This window comes from Balearica regulorum, chromosome 4 (assembly GCF_011004875.1).
Source record: "Balearica regulorum gibbericeps isolate bBalReg1 chromosome 4, bBalReg1.pri, whole genome shotgun sequence".
NCBI lineage: Eukaryota > Metazoa > Chordata > Aves > Gruiformes > Gruidae > Balearica > Balearica regulorum.
Window position 1 is genome coordinate 46,831,458 of NC_046187.1, and position 21,973 is coordinate 46,853,430.

Consider the following 21,973-nt stretch of genomic DNA (forward strand, 5'->3'; position numbering starts at 1 on the left):
GTCAGATTATATGCTAGTTCATATAACCAAATTCACTGTTGAGAGACAGGTATTAGTTTGAGGTTGTGTGTAGCTAGTAACCTGACTGTCTGAGCAAATCCACTTACAGGCTTTGCTTTCTAAAACAACCTCCAGTAACCTCTTAGTTGCAGATTTCTGTAACTTCACCAACCTTACTTTCTTTGGCAAGAATTTAAAACCCAAAGAAGAAGATATGAAACCCATTACCCATCTAATTTTTGAGAAGGGTAGAGGATTATGTTCTTTCTATCTTGGTGTGCCTTCCTCTTTTGCAGTTTTTGCTATTTATTGTTTTGTTTTTCCTTTCAGTGTTTGACTACAGCTATAGAGATTACATCCTGTCCTGGTATGGGCAACTCAGCAGAGATGAAGGGCAACTGTACCAGCTGCTATCTGAAGACTTCTGGGAGATTGCCAAGCAGCTGCGACAGAGGCTGAGTCACATTGATGTAGTTAAAGTTGTCTGCAATGATGTAGTGAAAGCTTTACTCTCACACTTCTGTGACCTTAAAGGAGCCAACGCCAGGTAAAAATAAAACTCTGCATTTCATTGGAATTTGCTGCAGCTCTCTTTGCTTTCAGATGTGCTGTATCAAAGTAATGAAGACTGTAACACTTTTGTAGGTGACTGATAAAGTAAACACTTCAAGCTTATTACCAGTTTTAGAGATCAAGCAGGCTTCAGGGCATCTATAAGACCCATGGAAGGACACGCTTGTCCTCCTTTTTCTGAGTTTGGATTCACTGCTGCTTCCATTTCATCCTTGAATCCCTTGCTCACAGTGGGAGGTGGGCTGTGTGAGCAGTTCCTGCAAGTAGTGTGAACCTGCAAGGGAAAGGAGAGGCGCTATCAGAGCAGTCAGCAGACAAGAAGATAGTTATTTGCACCTTTCCTGAAATAGCACCAGGGTTAATTCCATTCAGTTTCCCATTTCTTCTAGCCATGGGAGGCAAAGCCTTGTGGTTTCTGTAGGTGGCCTGTCCTGCAATAACAAGATTTTTCTACTGGAAAAATTGTTGGATGAATTTGCTTTCTCTGTTTAGATTATCTTGCTAATTCCATGATTTTCCTTTTTGGCAAGGCTTTCTTTGTCCACTTAAAAAAGTCAGCTGTCCACTAAATACTAGAGTTGCACCCAAATTGTAATTACCAATGGAAACTCTTAGTTTATGCAGTTCCCGCATCTGAATGCACAATGCAGTTTGTGTAATTCTGCATCAAATTTGGGCTTATGTCTGCACTCACCTGCGTTTCAGTTATCTTAACTGAAATATGCCTTGGTCATTCAGATTTAGAATATACATTTTGTACTATGTAGTTGTTTGGCCTACAGTTAGATCCACATATTTTTAACACCAGAGAAAAAAGATCAACTGTTTTCTGTCAGTGACCAGTCTGTGTGCTGCCATTCACACTTCTTTCTGTTCTGAAGCAGAAGATAGAGTTAATGTATTTGTGATAGATGCCAGCTTTATGTAAGCTCATGTGTAGGAAATAAAGACAAAAAAGAAACTAAAGAGTGGTTACAGTCAAGAAAAGAAATGAAGGTGTATACACACTGCAGTAGATCTTGCATTGGATTCCAGATATTTCTTTCAGCTCTGGAATATGGTAGAAACCTCTTGGTCAGGTAAAGCTCCTAAGTGTGCTCTGTGATTTTTAAGCATTATGCTTCTACTTGCCCTTTATCGCAGTAAAGTGCTTGCTTTTGGGAAGAGTTTTATTTAAACAGTTAAAAAATTAGGATACGGGGATTTTTTTAAGTGTAAATGTTTTCCTGTTTGAAGCTGGGGACATAGAATCTACAATTGCAGAATTATTATTTATTATTAATGCTGATTCTTGATGAGGTTCCTTATCTACTGAGAATTAGGACCACTTCCTCTAGGTCTTTGTTGGATTGTTATTTCCATTATCTAGAGCTAAAATAAATTCTCTTGGGTATTTTCCAATTAACTTTTTCACTTTGGAATAGTAAATACACCTTAGTCAATGCTGGATAAGGCAGGCTGCATTAACATGGTAATGAAGAAAATCTTGTAAAGAATTAATGTGATCGTGGGTTAAAAAGAAAACCCAACAAACCCCATAGCTGTAACTGCAGATTTTGTATAGGTTGAAACTGGACCCATTGACTGTTTTTCATATACTGCAAAGCTGTGAATTCACAAGGAGGAAGGTCTGGTTTTAACAGTGGCATTATGCTAGTATATCCTCATGCTGTACATTGAAACTTGTTCAAAAAGTCCAGGAAGCTTTATGGAAATTGCACAGGGCTCACCTTTTCTTGGCAGATGGAGAGAGTGCTTAAATGCTTTGTATGCACTATGGCAAAGTCAACAGAAATGTGACATAGTGCTCATATGCCACAGATTGAATTTGTACTGCCGGGTGATCTGAGCATGCATAGAATAAACGTGGAAGCACAGCCAAACACTCTGATACTGTTTCCTTTTTAAGGGAATTTGTGGTTTTAAGAATAATTCGAGTTTTGTACTAAATTGCCTACTGCTATGGAGTTTACTGCTCTAGAACCTGCTGACATTTTAAGCTGAGAACTGAGAACTACAAATTATGTCACTTCTAGCTTGGAAGATACGAGTTTCTTGGAAAGCCTTTGATTCATTTCTATATTGCCACAGTTCAAACACAGAAAATTCTTCTTCCTAAGGTAGGCAACACAGAGATCTTCTTGAAGAAGACCTTTGCTTTCCATCAACATTTTAAAGACAGTAGTAAATTTAAATTGGCATTTATGTTTCCCTCTGTATCTCTAATAATGAATCCAGTTAGTTTTGGATGATATAGTGGAACAGAGACTGTAATTAGAGCAAGGTATCTTTCCTGTTGTGATGCCTGTTGGAGCACCGCATCTCATTTCCACTGCTGAATTTACATTGCAGGGTGACAGCAAAGGGCATTTTGTCTGTTATCTGGTGACTTACGAAGTTTTAAATACCTCTTGTATCATCTCTGGCCACCTAAGCCACTTTGTCTCAGTTTTCCTATATGACAACAGATAAATCCACTAAAGTAAGGGAAAGAAACTGTGATTGCCCAGGAGGACATGCAGCTGTCTGCTTCTTCAGTGTGAAGTTTATGTGTTTTGTCACTGGGTGCACGTCAGCCACAGAAATCCCTTTACTTTTCTGCTTTCACTGACTGACTTCAACCTGTGATATCTCATAGATGGGGATGTCTGAGGGCATGAAAATAGGCTGCAGCCTTTCAGAATGAGGAAGGGTGCTACAGTCCTTCCCTTTGTTCCTGCTTTTCCTCTGGCTTATCTTAATTATAGTGAGGCTCTGCATAGTAATAAACAGCTCAAGGTAAATGGCCAGCAGAGGCCAACAGATGAGCAAAAAACTTCCCTGAATGAGGGAGAGCACACGAAGAGGAGAGGCCACTTCCATGCTGGCCAGTGGGAGGCATTGGAATTGGGAGCAAGAAATGTGGCAGTGTTAGATCTGTTTCCCCTTTCTTTATTCTATGTCCTGGCTTTCTTTAACGATGACTGTTTCTCCTGCACCTGCCAGACACTTCTACAGAGTGAAATAAGGGCAGAGACATTCCTCTAGCCATGGGCAGAACTGTCTGGGGTGACACAGAGCCATGCAAGCTGTAGGCAAGACAACTTTTTCATCTTACATGTGTGGCTGGGGTGTACCTTGAGGTCCAGTTGGGGCTCCAAAGGATCCTGTCACTTTTCAGTTACAAAATTTGTGACAATTTAGAATATTTTAGATAGGAAACCATTTCATTCCTAATACTAGCTCAGTATAGAAATGGAATACTTCCCTGTGTCCAGTGTTAGCTATTTTATGAGTTTGAGATATGGAAGAAATGTAAGCCTTGGCTTTATTGGTAGAAGCCACTGCTCTTTTCCCCTATGTTGTACGGAATCAGGAGCGCATTTATAACAGGATTAGCCAAGTGCATTCTGCAGGGTAGAGAGGGTAGTATTTGGCCATTCTCGTTTTATAGCAGCCTTTATCCCTTTGTTCCTTCATAATATCTTGTTTAAGTGTATTTCCTTGGCTACTTTAAGCAGAATATAAGCAAGCTGAATACTGCCAATGCCATTTTATGTGATCGAGGATGGACTGCGAGCTGAGTAAGGTGGTATATAATGCTGGAAACATTCATGTTGGTGCGTGGGTGCAGCATTGTCTGTGGTGCCAGTATACTTTTCAGGGGCTAGAATTACCTGATCCCAGGAATGTAGCATTACTCTGGTAACATGGTATGTTTGCTGAAAGCAAGAGACAGCTATTCCTTTGGATGAAATGCACGGTCAGTATCGGAAGGACTTAGCAAAGTGAAAACAAATAGTAAGCATCTTTCTGTGAAGCTGTCCACATGATAGGAAGAGGAAGTTCCCTTATGCTTATTGTGGGCTAAGTGTAACCACATCAGATATTACTACAGAACTATTAATATTTGATAAGTAACACCCTGTGCTGGTGGTCTCTAAACTGCAGTGTAGGCAAAATGAGATTTGCCTACATGAGATAAATAGGCAAATGGGATTTGAAGATAATTAATCCTTGCATCTTGAATGTCCTGACAATCAGTGCTTTTTGAACAAACTTAAGTGAGAAGAGGTTACAGTGACGCTGATTTTTTTTCTTTTTTTTTTTTTTCCTCCTACATCTTTTGATTGGGAGTGTTCTCTGTTTGTCTTTAACCAACAGCTAGGGCACATTGATCCCAAAGGTAGAGGAAGAATTGGTTTCAGCAAATGTGGATGTGTGGTGTTGCAGGCTGCTTCTAGCAGGTTGAATGCTACATGACATCTGATGGGATGCTTAGAAGTAGTTTTGTGTGTATGTGCCTGGACTTGCAGCATAAGTCATGACTTAGCAAAATGGATGCTTGCGGGCTACAGGCTACTCCCAGTGCTGATTCAGAACCTATAATTAAGGGCTCAAAGCCCTTAATGGAAAGTGTGAGAGAGGGAGGTGCTGTGGGGAAATTGTTGTTTGAAGGATCAGTATGACAAGCAATTTGGGGATTTAAGTTCATATCATACATGTTTTGTTTTCTATGTGTTACTGACAGGGTAAGGAGAGAAGACAACTCAGTTCTTAATTTTGTTGGCCCACGAGAATACCTCTGCACGTATAGGATATATAACTGTTGTATTTTTTGTGATTACAATATGTAGCGTGATAAGATACTCGGTAAAAATAAAAGGTGATGCCACTTCAAACTGATCAAGAGTAGATTGATGCAAAGGGAATTTAAGCACTTGAGATTTAACTTGGTTAATCCTATAGCTGCATCCAAGTTGTTAGGATAGCTACTAAACACCTCCCACAGTTCTTGTTTTTCTTTTATAATTCCATTTGCCACCCACAAACCAGGAATACCAAGAACTGCTTATTACACTCAGCCTCTGGAAAGGAGTATCGAGAGGATTAGTATGAAATTTTACAGGTTTGTTGCAGTGGGAGCAGCTGTATGAAAGTGCTGAGAACAAAACCGTCACAAAAAGCCAAGGTCTGAGCATGTCGTTAAAGTTAATTCATGGGTAGCACCAGGTCTAAAGCTTGCCATTGCCTTCAAGCTTCAGTGTGGGAAGTGTGGGGTTCATGTTTCCTGTTAATGATTGAGTGTGACCTAGACACCACAATAACCATTAGGACCTCCTAGAACTGATATGGTCATACCAGAGCTTGTAAGCCATTCATACATTCTTTGGGTCTGTTATCAACATGACGTGTCAAAAGCTTTTTCCTGAAAGAGGTAAGTGTGATGTGTAAATGATAGGGTTATCTTCACAGTAAAGATTAGGCAAAGTGATTTATAAAACTTGCTGATGTATCTTGATAAAAATGGCAGCTGTGGAAATTTTGGTGTTGGCTTTGTCCTTATTTTTTGTCGTACTTTTTGGGTTTGGTGTGGTTTGTTTTCAGAGCTGTTGGGTTTTTTTAGTAGGTACTTTTTTCAGGTGTGTTTATGATGCTGGTTCGTAAGGTCTAAATTTGTTTCTTTTATTTCTTAGAAAGTTCAAATAGATCAAGCAGTTTTCATTCTGCTGCACTCTCAAGAAGCTTAGCGATCTGAGGGCGATACAGGTGAAGAGATGCAGGCTGCATGTGGTTCTGAGAGTTCTCAGAATCAGTGTAATGAAAGCACGTGGTGAGTGTTGAATGTACTGATGAAAGTCATTTAGAGTTGCATGTGCACTTCAGCTCACAATTGCACTGATTGAGACTTAAATGTAACTCTGCAAGACTCTATTTTGAAAGAGTAATTAAAGAAATAGCAAGGCTGAAAGGAACATGTGATTTATTTATTTATTTATTTAAAGACAAAGGACCCTTACAAATCTTCCTGTAGAGTTGTTAATGTTTTTACAGACTCTTTGGTTTTTTTGTTTTATATTTTGGATATCACTTATTTATTTGCTTGCTTCCTATTTTCAAAGCAGATAGATTTATCTTGTTTGTCGTCATTAAGCTCCTGCATGTCTCCTAATCAGTGTACTTATTTTGGAGTATCTTGCCCTTGAATAAGGGTCAGGTACTGCCAACCCTAAACCTGCAAAGTCCCAAGCTGCATCGGCATTGTAAATAACAACTTTGGGGTTGGCCTTTAATTTTTTTAACCCCTTTTAGGATTCATTTATAAGCTCTTCCATGCCATCGTGAGGGTTGACACTATATAAAAATACAATGCTTCCCATCAAGAGCATGTACCCAACCACGAATACCAAGTGTCTGTTAATACTCCTTACTGTAATGAGTCTTTACAATACAGGGAGTTACCAAGTGGTCCTAATTAAAAGTGTGGGTATCTAGAGTAGATCCTAGATAAAAAGAGGTATTTCCATGGGGTCCCTGTTTTGGGAAGCCTGGAAGCCCAGTCATAGATGATAGTCCAGTATTACAGAACGGCCGTGGGTCCCACATTCCTGAGAAATGGGGAATAGTTGTTAAAGAGGTGTTGATAGTGGCTCAGAGTTGCTTAGTTATAGCATAGGAAGGAAATGATATTTCTGTAACATTGGTAATGTTTTAACTGCTTATCTTCAGGAATACCAAAGCAAATCTGCTGTTCTGGTTTCCTTTATAAAGTGCTGGATGAACTCACAGGCTTGCAGCAGTAAGGGGTAAAGTCTTAGTATTGATGATGTTCAATAATTGCATGAAGCAATCTCAGACCAGGGAATAATTACAGTAGGTGTCAGTTTGGTCCCAAAGAAGCGTACTGCTTGGAACAGACCCGGTACAAAGGTATCTGCTTTGGCAGGCCCTACCTATGGATCTGATCTTTCACTGGTTTGAGGGGCAGCTGAAGGAAATCCCTTTGCTTTTTGATGCTATGGAATAGCATTGGATAGTGTTAAAAATTTAGAGCAGGCTTAAAGATTTCATAAAATGAAAATTACGGAAAAGAAACGCAAGGTTAAGGCTGGCTTTGTAGCCACAGGGGAGTGAAGAGGGATATGACCTATAAGCGTGCTGTGTAAAGCGTGAGTGCTGTCCACTGTTTTAAATCACTGAAGTCACCTGCATCTTGATACACCAATATATGTCACTGTTACTTCAGTCTTGATTGTTCAAGACACAAATGAATTAAGTTGCCACTTACCATTATTTTTCTATTGCCTAAAGCAGATTAAATGAGCCCGGTTTACAAAGCTTGTATCATGCCTGGTTTGGAACTGTTTGCTAGAGTGCCACATTTATATTAGTTCACTGCACACAGTTGTGCTCAGAATTTATGGCTAATTGGGTGGGCTTTCAAAGCACTCTCTAAAAATATCTGCACGCAGTTTTGGTTAAGAATTTTCTGTGATTACTGAGTGACCTTTCGTTTGGAAAATCCAACCACACAGTCCTAATAGCACATGTTCAAAATTGGGTAGGAAGAGAAATAATGCCTGTGTTACTATTTAGGTTATTTAATAGTGCTTAATCTCTTTATTGACACTGGAGAGATCTAGCAGTGCTCTGCTTTGTGTACATGCATGCAGATTGCAGTTAAGTTCCTGCTTTTCGTCTTGGTCCCTGCAAAATGAACAGCGCCTTTCTTTACTCTTGATCACATTCCCACAGAGTTTTATATCAAGCCTTAAGACTATGCCTGATCAGGACATCTTAGTTCCTGCTCCACGATAGTAAACAGATGTGGTTGGGTAGCTGAGCAGTGGTGTTAATACTTCTGTGATTGCTCACTGCTCCTTTTTTTTGATGGTTATCAATGAAGGGGAAGCCTGAGTTACAAGGGATGCTGTTTTCTGGGAAGACCTTTTGTTGACATGCAATATATTTTCCCTGCAAGCTGATCAATGGTTATAATGAGACAAATAGAACTGTAATGCTTCATGTATAAATGCAAAGGAGGATATAAGCCTGGATGTCTTGTCTTGTCTGTTTTACCACTGGCATATTAATTTATTTTGTAGCTGTTAAACCTCCCCCCAAGCTTCCTCTCCTGCTTTCAGTCTCTTCTTTACTTCTCTTGCCCAAACAGCAATGAAAACTGCAGGATTTGTTGACACAACTGTTTGGCACTAATATGCAAGGCTTGTTTAGAGTTGAATTTAGAATGAATCATAGAATGGTTTGGGTTAGAAAGGACCTCAAAAATCATGTAGTTCCAGCCCCCCTGCCATGGCCAGGGACACCCTCCACTAGACCAGGTTGCCCAAAGCCTCATCCAACCTGGCATTGAACACTTCCAGGGAAGGACTTCCTGAAGACTTTGTTTTTCGATTCTTTTCATAAAAATCTGGTGGGGTTCTGTGCCTTCTCTTTTGTTTTTTAGATCACATTTTAGGTACAGTTTAGCTCGGAAAACAATTGAAAGAATCCCTCTTCTAGAGAGCTATGTCTTCTTAGGTAATGGAGATAACTCCAAGAAAAAATTGAGACTCTTCTTAAATGGCTTGTCAACTGGACAGTATGCAACTCCACTCCCCCCTTGCATTCCTGTAGGCAAGAACACATTGGACAAATTAGAAGGGTAAGGCCTTTCTACTTGTTTATTGTATGCCATTTTCCATTTGTGTTCTGTTGACTGTGTATCAGAAAAGTCCTGGCATAGGTCCAACTCAGCCAAGCTGTACGTATTGGCCATTGACTGGGATAAATTTGTACAATAGGGAGACAAAGATCATGAGAAATTACTTTTCTTACATGGACGATAGTGTAGGTGCGGTTAATGCTCCAGGGTGTTTGCAGTCCCAAACAGACTGGTGTTCTTCAGGACACTTGTAGAGAGGTATTGAAGGCAAAGAAGACTAATCTCAGTTTAGTGAAATTTCACGTGCATTATGGCTCCGTTTCGTGCTTTGTGCATGTTATGAAAATATAGCTTGATCTAATCGCTATGCAGGATGTCCCACAAATAAGGTAAGAACATCCAAAAAGGATAGGGTTTGTGTTTTCACAGCAAAAAGCAATCACCATTTTTTTAGTTCTAACTTTGTATTATTGCTGTTAATACACAGGAATCAGTCGTTAGGAGAGGTTAGTTTGCTGCTAGCCAACTGATGTTCAGTGTAAGTCATCCTGTTTGCCCGCATTTTGCATATGCTTCTGGCTGTGTTTCTAAGTGGCTGACTTTGGGTGGACCAACCTGTCTAGAAAAGGAAGACTTTACTTCCCCAATAAGAGGTGTCTGTACATAAATGACCCAGACTTTCTGTCTGCCAGTAGTCTGCCCGGGACGTGTCTGGTTTTGGATAAATAATGAATGCCTTTAGGGAGAGCATGTGATGGGGAGTGTTTAATGCAGTGTAGAGAAGGCTGTAGGATATGTCTGGAGTAGGCAAGAGGAATGGAAATGCACTGAGCAAAACAGCTGCCAGAGAGAAAAGATCCTACCAGAACAAGATCAACAGCTTTCTGAGCTCAGCACCACCTGCGCTGGTTGATAATGAAGACTGCACATCATCTTCATAAACCACTGCTCCTCAGAAGAGTATTTACATCCAAGCTGTTCCAAGGGACTTGTTTTGAAATTTGTCTTGCTTGTAACAATGGAAACCCCCTCTATGATCCACGTTTGAAAACAAAACATTTGATTTGGCATTGAATAAGAGGCTTCAGTCAAATTGAAACCAAATATCATCTTTATATTCCTGTTGTTCTGAAAATTAATTTAAAAACTAATTTTGATCACCTTGACACAAATGACTTGTATTATTAGAACACAACTAGAGCTATTATTAGGGTATTGTTACTATTCCAACATATTTATTTCCTCCTGGACTGACTAGCAAAAATCAGTTGTTACACCGTGGTCCCTGTTACTAGCGGCCAGGTAGCAGTGTCTAACTGAAAAATTTTGATTTGACTGTATACGGTTCTTGGTCACTTATTCATGTACAGAGGCAATGGGCTTGGAGCAGTTCTGTGAGTAACAGTCAGTAGACTCTAACCGAGACAGCAGCCTCCAGCTCTGGAGAGGAAGCAGATGTTACAGACAATGGGAGGAGGCACTGATATGAAACGTGACAGATTTAAGCCTTTGTAACACCTTAGAGCCTTCTACTGAAGACCAGTCCTGGCTGCCTTTGGAAATTACCGTGGTGCCTCTCAGGTGACACTGTGTCTGTCTTGCTGTAACCACTGGCATGGTCACCTTGCTGTTAAACTGTAAATCTGTGACTGGAGCACATCAGGCACATGGCCTTGAAAGAACTGCTAGGGCACCTTATCTCTGCTTCTATGGCTGTTTTTGTATAAAGAAAAGGTGCTGCTGTGACCTGCGCTAAGGAATTCCATTTGCACATCCAGTCAAACGTGCTCTGAGAAGTCCAGAAAACCACTGGCACCTGCAAGGAGATGAACTGGTCAGTATTGGGCACAAAATAGGGTGGGGTGGGCTTGTTCCCTTTTTCTTTCAGAGCTGTGCTCAGAAGAGCTGTCTGCAAACAACAAGCTGAGCTATCATGGGCTTGCTCATCCAGCAGCACGTTGCTGTGCATGTTCAGTGGTGCGCAGCACCCACCCAGTGCTTCATGCTGCAGCAAAGGCACTACCACCCCTTCACTGTTAGCTCTGAAAGACTCTGTCTTGCCATCTTCCCAAAATGCACCTACCATGACTGCAAGGAGCAGGGAGCACCTATTTGCCTGTTCAGTGGCAGGAAAAGGAGTATATTAGTGTAATATGTTACTATATAGTATAGCACACTGTAGCTGTTCTAACTCCAGGCCTGATGTACTTTCTGTAAGTTAGGAGCCTAATTCTTTCAGCAAATGCAAAGTGAAACCAGCAAGAAAACTTGGATTTCCTTTGTCCATTAGTATCCAACTTGCATAGCCCTTACAGTTAGTGAGTGGATGATAGTGAATGCCTTCCCCAGCAGGCTGAGAGTATTCTACTGCTCCTTCTTGAAGCTGAACCAGAATTAGCCAAAGGAAAGGATCTGACTCTGCCGAAGGCAAGCAAGTTAGACCTTGACTCTGAAGCATTTAGGATGATAGAGGAAAACCATGATTTTATTCCCTAGTTATTTTTTTTTCCGTGGTGATTTATTAGTATATAACATGGGCATATTCCAGCTTCAGCCTGCTGATCAGAGGACTCGGCTTGAGGCACGTTCTCTTATCTCTTCTCTGAATGGTTGTGTGATCTCTGTATGCCTGAGATACTCGGATCCAAGCAAGTGGTGCTACTTCATTTGGCCAAGAGGTGACTCACCAAATCTGTGGTCTGTCCAAGAGGTGACTCAGATGGGACTTGGAAGATGCAGGTTCAGACCTATGAGACTGAGCAGAGCCTGAAGTCCAGGGCCTCTCGCCCCCTCTGGGGTGAGCATGCTTCCCACAGGGGCATTGCCCCAAAGGTGGCATTGCACACACATGCTGAGCCCCTACAGTTTCATGCTTTCCATGTTCGTGCTTTATATACCCCACTGATACTGGTAACAACATGGTTGGTTCTCACTTGCTGAACTACTGAGGGGACTTGTCTGGCCAAGTTTCTTTGCACTTTGGGACTCAATTCACTTTTCTCTGTTTGCCATCACGATTCCACCCTCTTTCTAAACCTCTAGGTGGATTTTTTAATCTTTTTTCTAAATTGGTTTTCCACTTAGAGTGTAGATGGCTGATAATGCCAAGTCTGTTACTATAAGTTATCCTGCACTGACCAATTTGATGTAGCCTGCAGGTGGCAAGTTGAAAACTGTTGTTCTAGGAAAAGTCAGGTCAAACAGGCCATTATTTACTGGGAGATTTATTTGCCAGTAACAAAGGAAAGGTGGTAACTTCAGTATCTAACAGGTAGACCTCTTTCTTAAACCAGATGTGATCCCAAATCCTCTGCTTAAAGGTTCAGGTCTATAATTAGTTTGCCCTACAAGAATATATTTGCTGCTTGAGTTTGTCTTGATGATTGTTCTGAAAAACTGGACAAGATTTTACTGTAAGTTCAATGATGGAACAATTGTTTTTATATTCAGGGAAACATTTTTCTTCCCACTTGCTGGGCTCGCTCTATTTGATGCAGTTTTAAAATACTGTATTTCTATTTCGGCAGGTGAAAATATTGACAAGACAAAGGAATTTGGAAATGTATCTTAACATCATGAAGAAAAATTAGCAGGATTTGAAAAATATACATGGTTTAAAGTGTTTCTTTACTGAAGTTACTTACCTGATAATGGAATTTGGGTATTTTATCAATTAGTGACTAATCATGATATGAGAGCTATGTAAGTTCTCTCTCTTTTTTTCCTTTCTTTTTTTTTTTTTCCCCCTTAGGCAGGAAGATCCACCAAGACCTTTTTTGCTGCACCCATGCTTGAGGAGCTCTGATGAAGAAGTAAGATTCCTGCAAAAATGTTCTCAAATTCTGGTGTATTGTCTCCTACCCTCAAAGGATGTCCAGTCGGTCAGCTTGCGCATAGTCCTTGCAGAAATACTTGCAACAAAAGGTAGATCAAAGATCAGAGATGATTAACCATTTGCACCTCTACAACATTAGTAATTACAGACTTCATTATGTATAACTCTTCACGCTCTGCTTTTAAATTCTGAAATTTAATTTCTGTGATAACCAGTAAGAAACTTTACATTCTCAAAATCAAGCATATACTTACTTGACTCTCCTGGCTTGATGCCAGGCTGTTTAGCACCTTTCAGGATAAAACACAATTTGTCCATTCCATTCTTCTATTTTTTTTCATAGAGGAACACTTTTGCAGTCTTCCATGGAATTATTTTTAGTGATAATATGAATAATTCTGGTCTTTTATATTTTATTCAGATACTTAGAATCCATAGACTTAAGGATGTGATGATATCTGAATCATGATACCAGCTTTAAGTTTTTTTTTAGACTTTGATTTATCCAGTGTGGGTTTTTTTAATTGAGGGGTTTCTGTTTTGCTTTTTATTTTATCAGCTACACTTTAATCTGATTATAAATACACTAGTCATTTTTTATGTCACTGAAGTCAGATTCAGAAATTATGAAGTCTCAAGTATATTATGTGTTTCAGTTTACTTCTAATTTTCATTTATAGTGGCTGTAATGTCATGGCCTTCAAGGCACACAGCAGAAAGAACAAAAACACTTGGAATTTTCCAAATAGAGCTCAGCTTTGTCAATGTACATCAATTTGTGTAATAGACTAAACAAACAGTTTTATCAAGAAGGTACATCCAGTTTCAAATGTACTATGTAGTCCAGAAGATTGGGCTTGGATTTTTATCAACTTGCATATTTATTTTTGCCTTTTATCTGTAATTTTCTTTTGAAGGACAGCAGTTATTCTTCAGCATAAGGATTTTGTTTTAAAATATTTTTCCTCTCCAGTCCTGAAACCAGTGGTGGAACTGCTGAGTGATCCAGATTATATTAACCGAATGCTACTCAGCCAGCTGGAGTACAGAGAACAGATGAATGAGCATCAGAAGAAAGACTACACATATGCTCCTTCTTATGAGGAGTTCATCAAGCTCATTAACAGCAGCTCTGATGTTGAGTTCCTGAAACAACTGAGGTATTTAATGTTTCACTGTAGCTTATTCAAAACTAAACATGCTGCTTTTGCCAGCCTGTTACTGCTATTTGAATGAATTGTGATTTTTCTTTTTAAATTCTATTTCAGATTTCTTTTTCTTTGATGAAGCAGAGACTGTAAGGATGATAAGCCACAACATTTGTTAAATTCCTAGTATAATCAACTTTTTAGTTCAGTGGCAGAAAATGTTAAAAAATTCCACTTAGTAGTATACTGGAGATGACTGTACTGTTGAAAGGCGTACCAGACCCTTCTTTACAGCTTGCCTCTGTGGACTTAAATAAAATACTACGTTGAATTTCCACTAGTATGTAGTTATCTCCTCATTATCTTTATGAAGTATGGCTTGCCATGGTGGTCTGGTGACTGTGAAGCGTAGTAACCCTATGGACACTGGGCACTCGGAGCACCTTGGTGTGATTCTCTGACATGGAAAGAGACGTTTGAGTTCCAGCACATTTTACCACTAGATCAGAGGTTTTCCTGGACTGTTGCAGGGAGGTGTTTCCCAATTGCATCCTTCTTAAACATGTTAATGGACTTGGAAGAATTCCTTAAAGACCAAAAAAACCCCTCTGAGCTCCTACATATCATGAGTTTTTTTGATGTTCCTGTTTTTTAATGCAAATAGCACCTGCTCACTTTCATACTAATTCTGCCCCACAATCTCATCTCTTTTTCCTTCCATCTTTCATCCTAACATGATATACAGCTTGCATCCCAAGCCTGCTTGCCCAAGTACAAGATGTTTATGCTTGCTTTATGTTTATAGCTGAGCTGTTTCTCCTCTGATTTCTGATGTAAGTGAAAGGATTATGAGTAAGTGACTGGGAAGCAGGGAGCAGAGATACTGCTGTTGTAGAATCTCCCTAGATGTCCTTGAGTTGATTTTGTTGAGCGTGCCAAAGCTTTGGAGGACTGTTGAAGCCATTTCCAAAGTGTTTGTCCTAATCTGTTACCACCAACCAGAGCTGGTATTTTTCCCTCCTCCCTGACTGCCTTCAGTTGCTGCTGCAGGTCGGCATTCTCTCTTCCTAAATGGCTGCAGCAACATCTGAAAGACACAAACACATCAATCCCATTTCATCCACTGTGTCATCTGTTTTGACCCAGACCTTTTGTTAGACTTGGCTTGATCAGGCCAAGTGATGGTTTACTGAGATGGAGTATGTGGACTGCATAAATAACATCTTAGTTTCTCTTCTTCTTCTCTTTGATTCTGAAACCATTTGCATTTCTGATATAGGAAAATGCATTTAGGTGATGGTGAAATGATTTTGTTGCTTGGCTACTTATTGTTCATCTGCTGTAAAATTTGCTCTTTACTCTGGGCCAGTGTGCCTTTCCTGAGAGCAGAAATTAGTCTCTATTAGACTCTGTCTAAAACCTAACTGACATCATATTTATTAGCATAATCACACTAATGGATCTGCTTGTTTCAAAAAAAACCCAACTCTTCTGTTGTTGTTCAGGCACATTAATGCTCAATATGCTCTCTTTTTAGCTGATAGGTCACTTTAAATTGTGTTCTCTAATATCAGATAGCAAATACGCTTTATGAAATAATGTGGGTTTGGCTACACTTAGGTTTTTCCTTTCTAGCCTGTGGAGTCCAACTACCACTGTCTTGAGATATGTTCCTCTACACCCTATGTAATGCTGATCAGTCTGAGCTGATCAGTATTTGAATGGAAAATGTCTGAGAAAATGTATCTTCTTTTCAAAGACAAATAGTATTTGATTTTGGAGGCAGTGCTCATCCTTCCTCTGTTTGTATAGAGCCAGTCTCTGGGAAGGTGGTTAAAGAGCATTCCCCTGTAGGAGAATGGATTCCTGTTCTGTTCTCCATCACTGTGGGAGCACCTGAAGAGAGACGGGCCAAGCTGTAGTTATCTCAAAGTTATGTAGTATATTTTGCAAAGCTTTTGTCATTTACTAGTGAAAGTTTACAGATCCATGTCAAGGAAACCAAACAGTGGTCCCTATATGGATGGGAAAAAAAAGGTGATATTTTAGGTGAACAAACTAAATGATATTTCAGGTTGTAAATCACAACAGTGAAATACAGGAAAATCTATAAAGAAGGAATTAGAAGAGGAAACAAATAAGCCATTGTGCAGTTACTACTGAGGAACGCAGAGTCTGTCAAAGTGACAGCAGTGAGGAGAATGCTTCCAGTTCTCTTCCTACAACAAGTAAATTACTGGCATGTTGTAGTTCAACAGTTTCCCAGTTAGATGCTATTCTGGGTAGTAATATTCTGTTTATCAAAATTCCCTTTTCTTGGTTTTATTTGGAAATCATTTTTCAGTGCCTGTTCTAAGCCAGTGCATGTCATTCATGAACTGTAGGCCTCCTCCTGTTACTCGTAATGTTGCCACGTAACATCTTGGTGAAGAACAGATATAAGTGGTAACAATTTTCTGTGTAGGCTTAGCTTTGAGGGGAAATTTATCCCAAGGCACTACAGTTGCTGGGAAACTCATTTGGTTTTGAGGGTTTTGGTTTGGTTTTTTTTGTTTGGGGTTTGGGGGTTTTTTGTATGGTTTGTTTTTGATTTTTTTTTAAACATCCCTGCCATGCTTTATCTTTGCAGATTAATTACTATCTGTTTACTGAATTAATTGTTCAATGAAAGAGGCCATGAGGCACTGATAACAATTCCTCAGACTCTTGACAGACTGTAGTCAAGAAAGCTCAGACTCCTGGGTGCTCCTTGATGTATGCACATGACATTACACGAGAGAAGTCCCATAAGGCATCCTTCTGGACTGATTTCATTAACAGAGTTTTGCTAGGCCTTCTTATGATTAGAACCAGGTATTTGTTATGGAGTAAGTAGGGAAAAATCCCTGGCTGGATCGGTGGCAACCTGTGGGTGATAGGTGGTGTTGCTCTTGGCCAGGAAATCAGAAAAGAGTGAGAGACTGTGTGTTGGATCTCCTTGTAAGCAAGTGTACCAGCTCTCTGCCTTGCAAATAGCTCTCCCGGAAAGGCTAGTATGGTACTAGGGTTTTCCAAATCTTTTTTCTATCCTCACTTAGAAGCGTTACCATAACAAGAAACAGTCTTGATTTTCTGCATTGCTTTTATGGATTTTATTTTTAGAACTTATTTAAATGATACAGGAGCTACCTATTAGTTTTGGAGATACTTGTGAATTCACAGTTCGTTAATGTCTATAGTAGGCCTCTAACATTTGGTCATTTTATCTCTTAGCAGAACTTCTCTCTGTTGCTTTGTGGAAACATCCCTTTCATTTTTATAAGGGACATTTGGGGACCTGATGTTTGTTTTCATAAAAAGTCATTCGTTGATTTCCGAGGAGCTATTTTGGTTTGGTTTGGTTTTTTTCCTTTCATACCTGTGCTTTCTGAAAATTTGGATTTGTTTAGGGGGCAAAAAACCCAAACCAACAAAGCTTCCAGAGAAGGGACCATTGTATTGTTATCTACGAACATCCTTCGAAGTCACTCTGTATAAAGTTTGCTTCTGTTGTTGCTTGTCATGAAGGGAGTCAGAATTTTATTCCTGTTTTATCAAGTTTCCACAAAATGTCTGGTCCCTATTTCTTTCAAGAAGAAAAAGTTAAACAGTGAAATTTCACCTTCATTTCCCCTCAGATTTAAGTTAGTGTGGATAAATTGGAAGTCTGCTTACAAATAAAGAAGAAAAGATGAATTCTTCCATGTCAGATGTGAAACAAATTTACTTGCTCTGTCAGAAGAAGGCTACAGATAAAAGACGTGCTAAGTTAAAAATGTTCTGAGAATAAATTGTGATAAGGAAATAAACTAGTAGATAGTTTTCATTCTGCTTTCAAGATCAGCATTATATTTATTCTGTTATTTATTAGTATAGCAGCAAAAGGTCACTACACAATTCATGGTAAGAAAGACCATTATCACTGGGTCTGTGTCATCTTTTATTTAAGAAATGAGGGAAAGGGATGAACATAACAAAGAATAGGGAAGAGATAAGAGTGGAAAGGAAGAAGTAATGTGGGTGTGAGCCCATGATTGGTCCAGTTTATCAAGTACAGTTCATTCTTGAAAATAAAATTAATACAGCACATTTAAAACTTTCTTAGGTGTTTACTCACCAGCACCACAGAATATGTAGCAACTAGAATATTTGAAATAGACTTCCAGGGAGAAAGGGTCACGGTCTGGCAGTGTAGCCAGGGTGGTGTTTCTGTGGTGCGGTGACATAGAACACTCTCACTGAGCAGTTACCGCCAGAGCCCAGTGCTTAGGAGGAATGGAATAAATAGTATCTTTGAGGATGTAACTCAGAGCATCTCCCTTACTTATGGTGATATAATGAGGAACAGGAAAACAAAAAAGAGATGCTGTATTGATAATGAAAACATGCAAAACCATAAATGTGAATAAATGAGAGTAAATTTGGAAGGAAAAAAGTTGCAAGGTAAACGTGGAAACTACCTTCCATGTGCAGTATTTACTTGGGTGTCCATACCTTGTTTACAGTTACCTGTATGGGGTGAATGAGTGTTGTTTGTAACGCATTTACAGATGACATAACCCAGGTACCAAAAGTCCAAGTGAGCTGCCCAGAATCATTTGGGAATTGTATGTCTGAGCAGGGAGTTAAAGGTGGAACTTCTACCCTCCAAAATACCACCCTCACTCTGGGGCTGTTCTTCCTCTGAAGGACTGGGTGAGAACTGTGGTGGTGGGTAGAAACAACCAAGATACAGTAATGGCCAAAGGAAATAGGGTTTAGAAAAACTAAAGCTTTGTAATCAGGTTATTAGGTTTCAACTTGGTAATTTAAGGACTCGGGTAAAATCAAGATTACTTCAGGAAAAAAAAACAACCAACCCTGGGAGTATAGTTGGAAATGACCATATGCTGCGTGTGTAAAGCTGTATGTCTATACGAAGAGGCAGAGACAATCAAAATCTTAAAAGAGTTAATAGGAGGCAAGAGGAATGAGGGGAATTGAAGAATGTTGGTGAAAGTAGTATACATGGAAGAAGGGGAATATATTTTAAGGATCATAGACTCTTTCTTAAACACAGAATAATTAGTCACAGAAGTAGCAGACTTTCCAGGAGGCTTCTTCAGCCTTCATCTAGGAGTTAACTTGATAGATGAGATTAGGGAACTCCTACAGGAATGAGTTAAAGCAAGTATTCTAGTGAATTTATTACCAGTATTAATAGCTGCCAAAGTAAGTACACTGAGAGGAATTTGAGTGTTTGTTATGACCAGAACTTTGACGTTTATGAAAGACTTAACTGGCAGTCATTTTCTTTGCTGAGTGCATGGTGTCTGTTAGTTACAAGACTGATTTTACTCTAAAAATTCAGTTTACTAACTGCATTAGCTGTCTTCCATAGTAGTATAATTTTAGATGATAAACAGGTTTTAATTATTCTTGGAGTGTAGTACTTCAGTGTTTTACTTATTTTAGTGTAATACTTTCTTTTTTTTTGTCCTAAGATATATATGGTCCATATATATATTTAGTGCATTATCTAGAAGAACCTTACAGACAGCTCTTTGCTTTTGAACTGAACTCCTCTCCTAGTTTCCTACTGAAAACTTACATTTAATGTTAAGAGCATGACTTTACATTGTGTTCACTGATATTATTAACTGGCTTTGCAGTGCCAGCAGTTGAGAGAAGGGGGCAATATTATTGTTAGTTGGATGTTTTCCTTTTGTTTTGAGATAACCTTTTTTTCCTGCTCTACTACATATGCACTCTGCTCCTTAGGTTGCAGATATACTGAAAAGTGACTCTGTTTCCAGGTGAGAAGGAGGTGGAAGTGGTTTAGTGTTTATTAATTCTTAAGTGTGCTGTATGAAGAACACATTGTAAAAAATTAATACTGTGTGTTTGGTTTTTTTTCTTCTCTCCTCCCTCTTCACCCTTATCCCCTACTGTTTTTAAAACCAGGTATCAGATTGTAGTGGAAATAGTTCAGGCAACCACAATCAGCAATATTCCCCAAGTGAAGAGGCAGAAAGGTAAGATTCCATTTTGTTAAGTCACATCTGTTGTTTTCATTTTGAAAAGCTGTTTGAACTCCCGACATACATATGCAATCAGTGTGTGTGGGATTTTTAAGACAGATTTTGGAAATGCTGTGTCTTTAGGATTTCAGTTCTGTTTCATTTGTCTGATTCTTCCAGAAACTCCCATGGTGTGATTATCCCCCCACCTCATCTTCATCTAAGCTGATGGATCATGAGAAAGGTCATATCTATGATGCATTTATTTTCAGAACTTGCTGCAACTAGGATTTTTGGCATTACAAATTTGTATGCTGAGAATCTTGTTTCCTTTTTCATACAATCCATTCTTTGAAGTCTCAGTCTGTTCTCCTTTCAAAACACAAAAGAAGGAATGATACAGCATAATTGTCAGTCAGACTTTATTTTGACTCTTCATTGTATTATGTTTTTGTGTTGCAGTACAGAGTGCTTTTAAATCCTTCTGCAGTGTTTTGGCAACATCTGTTTTTTAAAATGCACATGCATCTTACATTTGTACTTATGTTTATTACATATACTGCTTTTTGGGGTTCTCAAAATGCACCAAAACTGTGGTATATTTTCAGGAGATTATATTGATGGCAAAATTACAGACCAATTTTTTTTTTTTTTTGACAGATATACTTAAGGTATAACAAAGCATAATAAAAAGGCAATGGACAATACAAATTAATTTGGTAAACAAACAAATCTAAAAGTTGTTGCTTTAAGGTTCTCATGTAATCTATCTATCAATCAGGTAAAAAAAAATACATCTTTTTCTAGCTCCTTGTATCACAAAGGAAAGCTTTTAAAAGTGATTCATCGTGTAATGAAAAATGCAGAGACAAAAAATAAACATGCCATGGGAGGGGGGAATCTTTGGGCAGTCTGAAGAGTTTGGGGTCTGTGCTCAAGTTTCTGAAAATCTAAGGTTGTCAACACTGATACACCTTTTGTTTACATTCTAAAATCGAGCTAGATGTACATTCCTGTAGGATAAATTGCTTGTGTCAAACCAAGGCAAAAGGAAAAGTAGCCACTGGTTTTTGCTCAAGTATACATTACACAAAGAGATATTAATATTTCTCAGATGAAAGATAATTTAATGGAGAGTCTGTTTCATAAAGTACTAAAATGAGAACAGGGAAGTTAACTCTGACTGCATTATGAAAAATCAATCTCGCTAAGCCTGTATTTCCATTTGTGCTGCCATTGGTCTGTGTTGTGACAGGAATTGATTTGGGGAATATTTTTATACCGTTTAGGTTCCTACAATTAATTACTGTTTCACTCTTCTCTGTCTCACTTGAGTTTTTCTAGTTAACTGTCCACTGTTCTAAACTCTGAACAGAAGATGTTTTTCTCAAGCTACAAGTGCCTGGTATTGCAGAATAGATAGAAAAAGATTATTGCTATTTATTCTGCCCAAGTAGATCTGGTTCCACTTGTTCTGCAGTGAAGTTGGTTCTGCATTTTTATGGGCTCTTGACTTTTACCTGTATTTGAAAAAATCCAACAGAAATTCCACTAGCTGGTGTGCTGAAGTTTTGTGTCAAGGTATTGACTTCTATTATTAGTTTAGTCCTATGGCAACCTTGTATGTCATTTAAGAGTTGATTACCGCTGCTGGCTGTATTAGCTGGTGGGGCTGTTGTGGCTAAACCTTTTATTTATTAAATAGCCAATGGTTATTCACATTGTGCCTGAAGAAAAAAGGTAACTTTTTTTTGCTTGACACATGTGGAACAGTATGTCCAACAGAGGCATACAATACTAGCTTCTTATAGTTCACACAAATCTAAGGCAGATTTCTCATCTGTTTCAGTCATTCCGCTAAGTTTTTCATCAGCCAAAAATTTTCAGGCTCAGTCTATGTACAGTAACCTTTAAGAGGGCTATGAAGACTGTGGAGTGTTAAAATCTAGTTCTGAAGACTTTTTTGTGTCTTGTG

General features: G+C 39.0%; 1 protein-coding gene across 1 annotated transcript in view; it reads left to right on the forward strand.

Moving 5' to 3' along the window:
• Window positions 1-21,973, forward strand: part of SNX25 (sorting nexin 25) — an 87,139-nt gene that overhangs the window by 21,620 nt on the left and 43,546 nt on the right. The window contains exons 3-6 of the mRNA XM_075751979.1: window positions 331-547; window positions 12,750-12,922; window positions 13,807-13,993; window positions 19,943-20,013. Coding sequence (XP_075608094.1) covers window positions 331-547; window positions 12,750-12,922; window positions 13,807-13,993; window positions 19,943-20,013 — 648 coding nt within the window. The remainder of the gene's footprint in view (window positions 1-330; window positions 548-12,749; window positions 12,923-13,806; window positions 13,994-19,942; window positions 20,014-21,973) is intronic.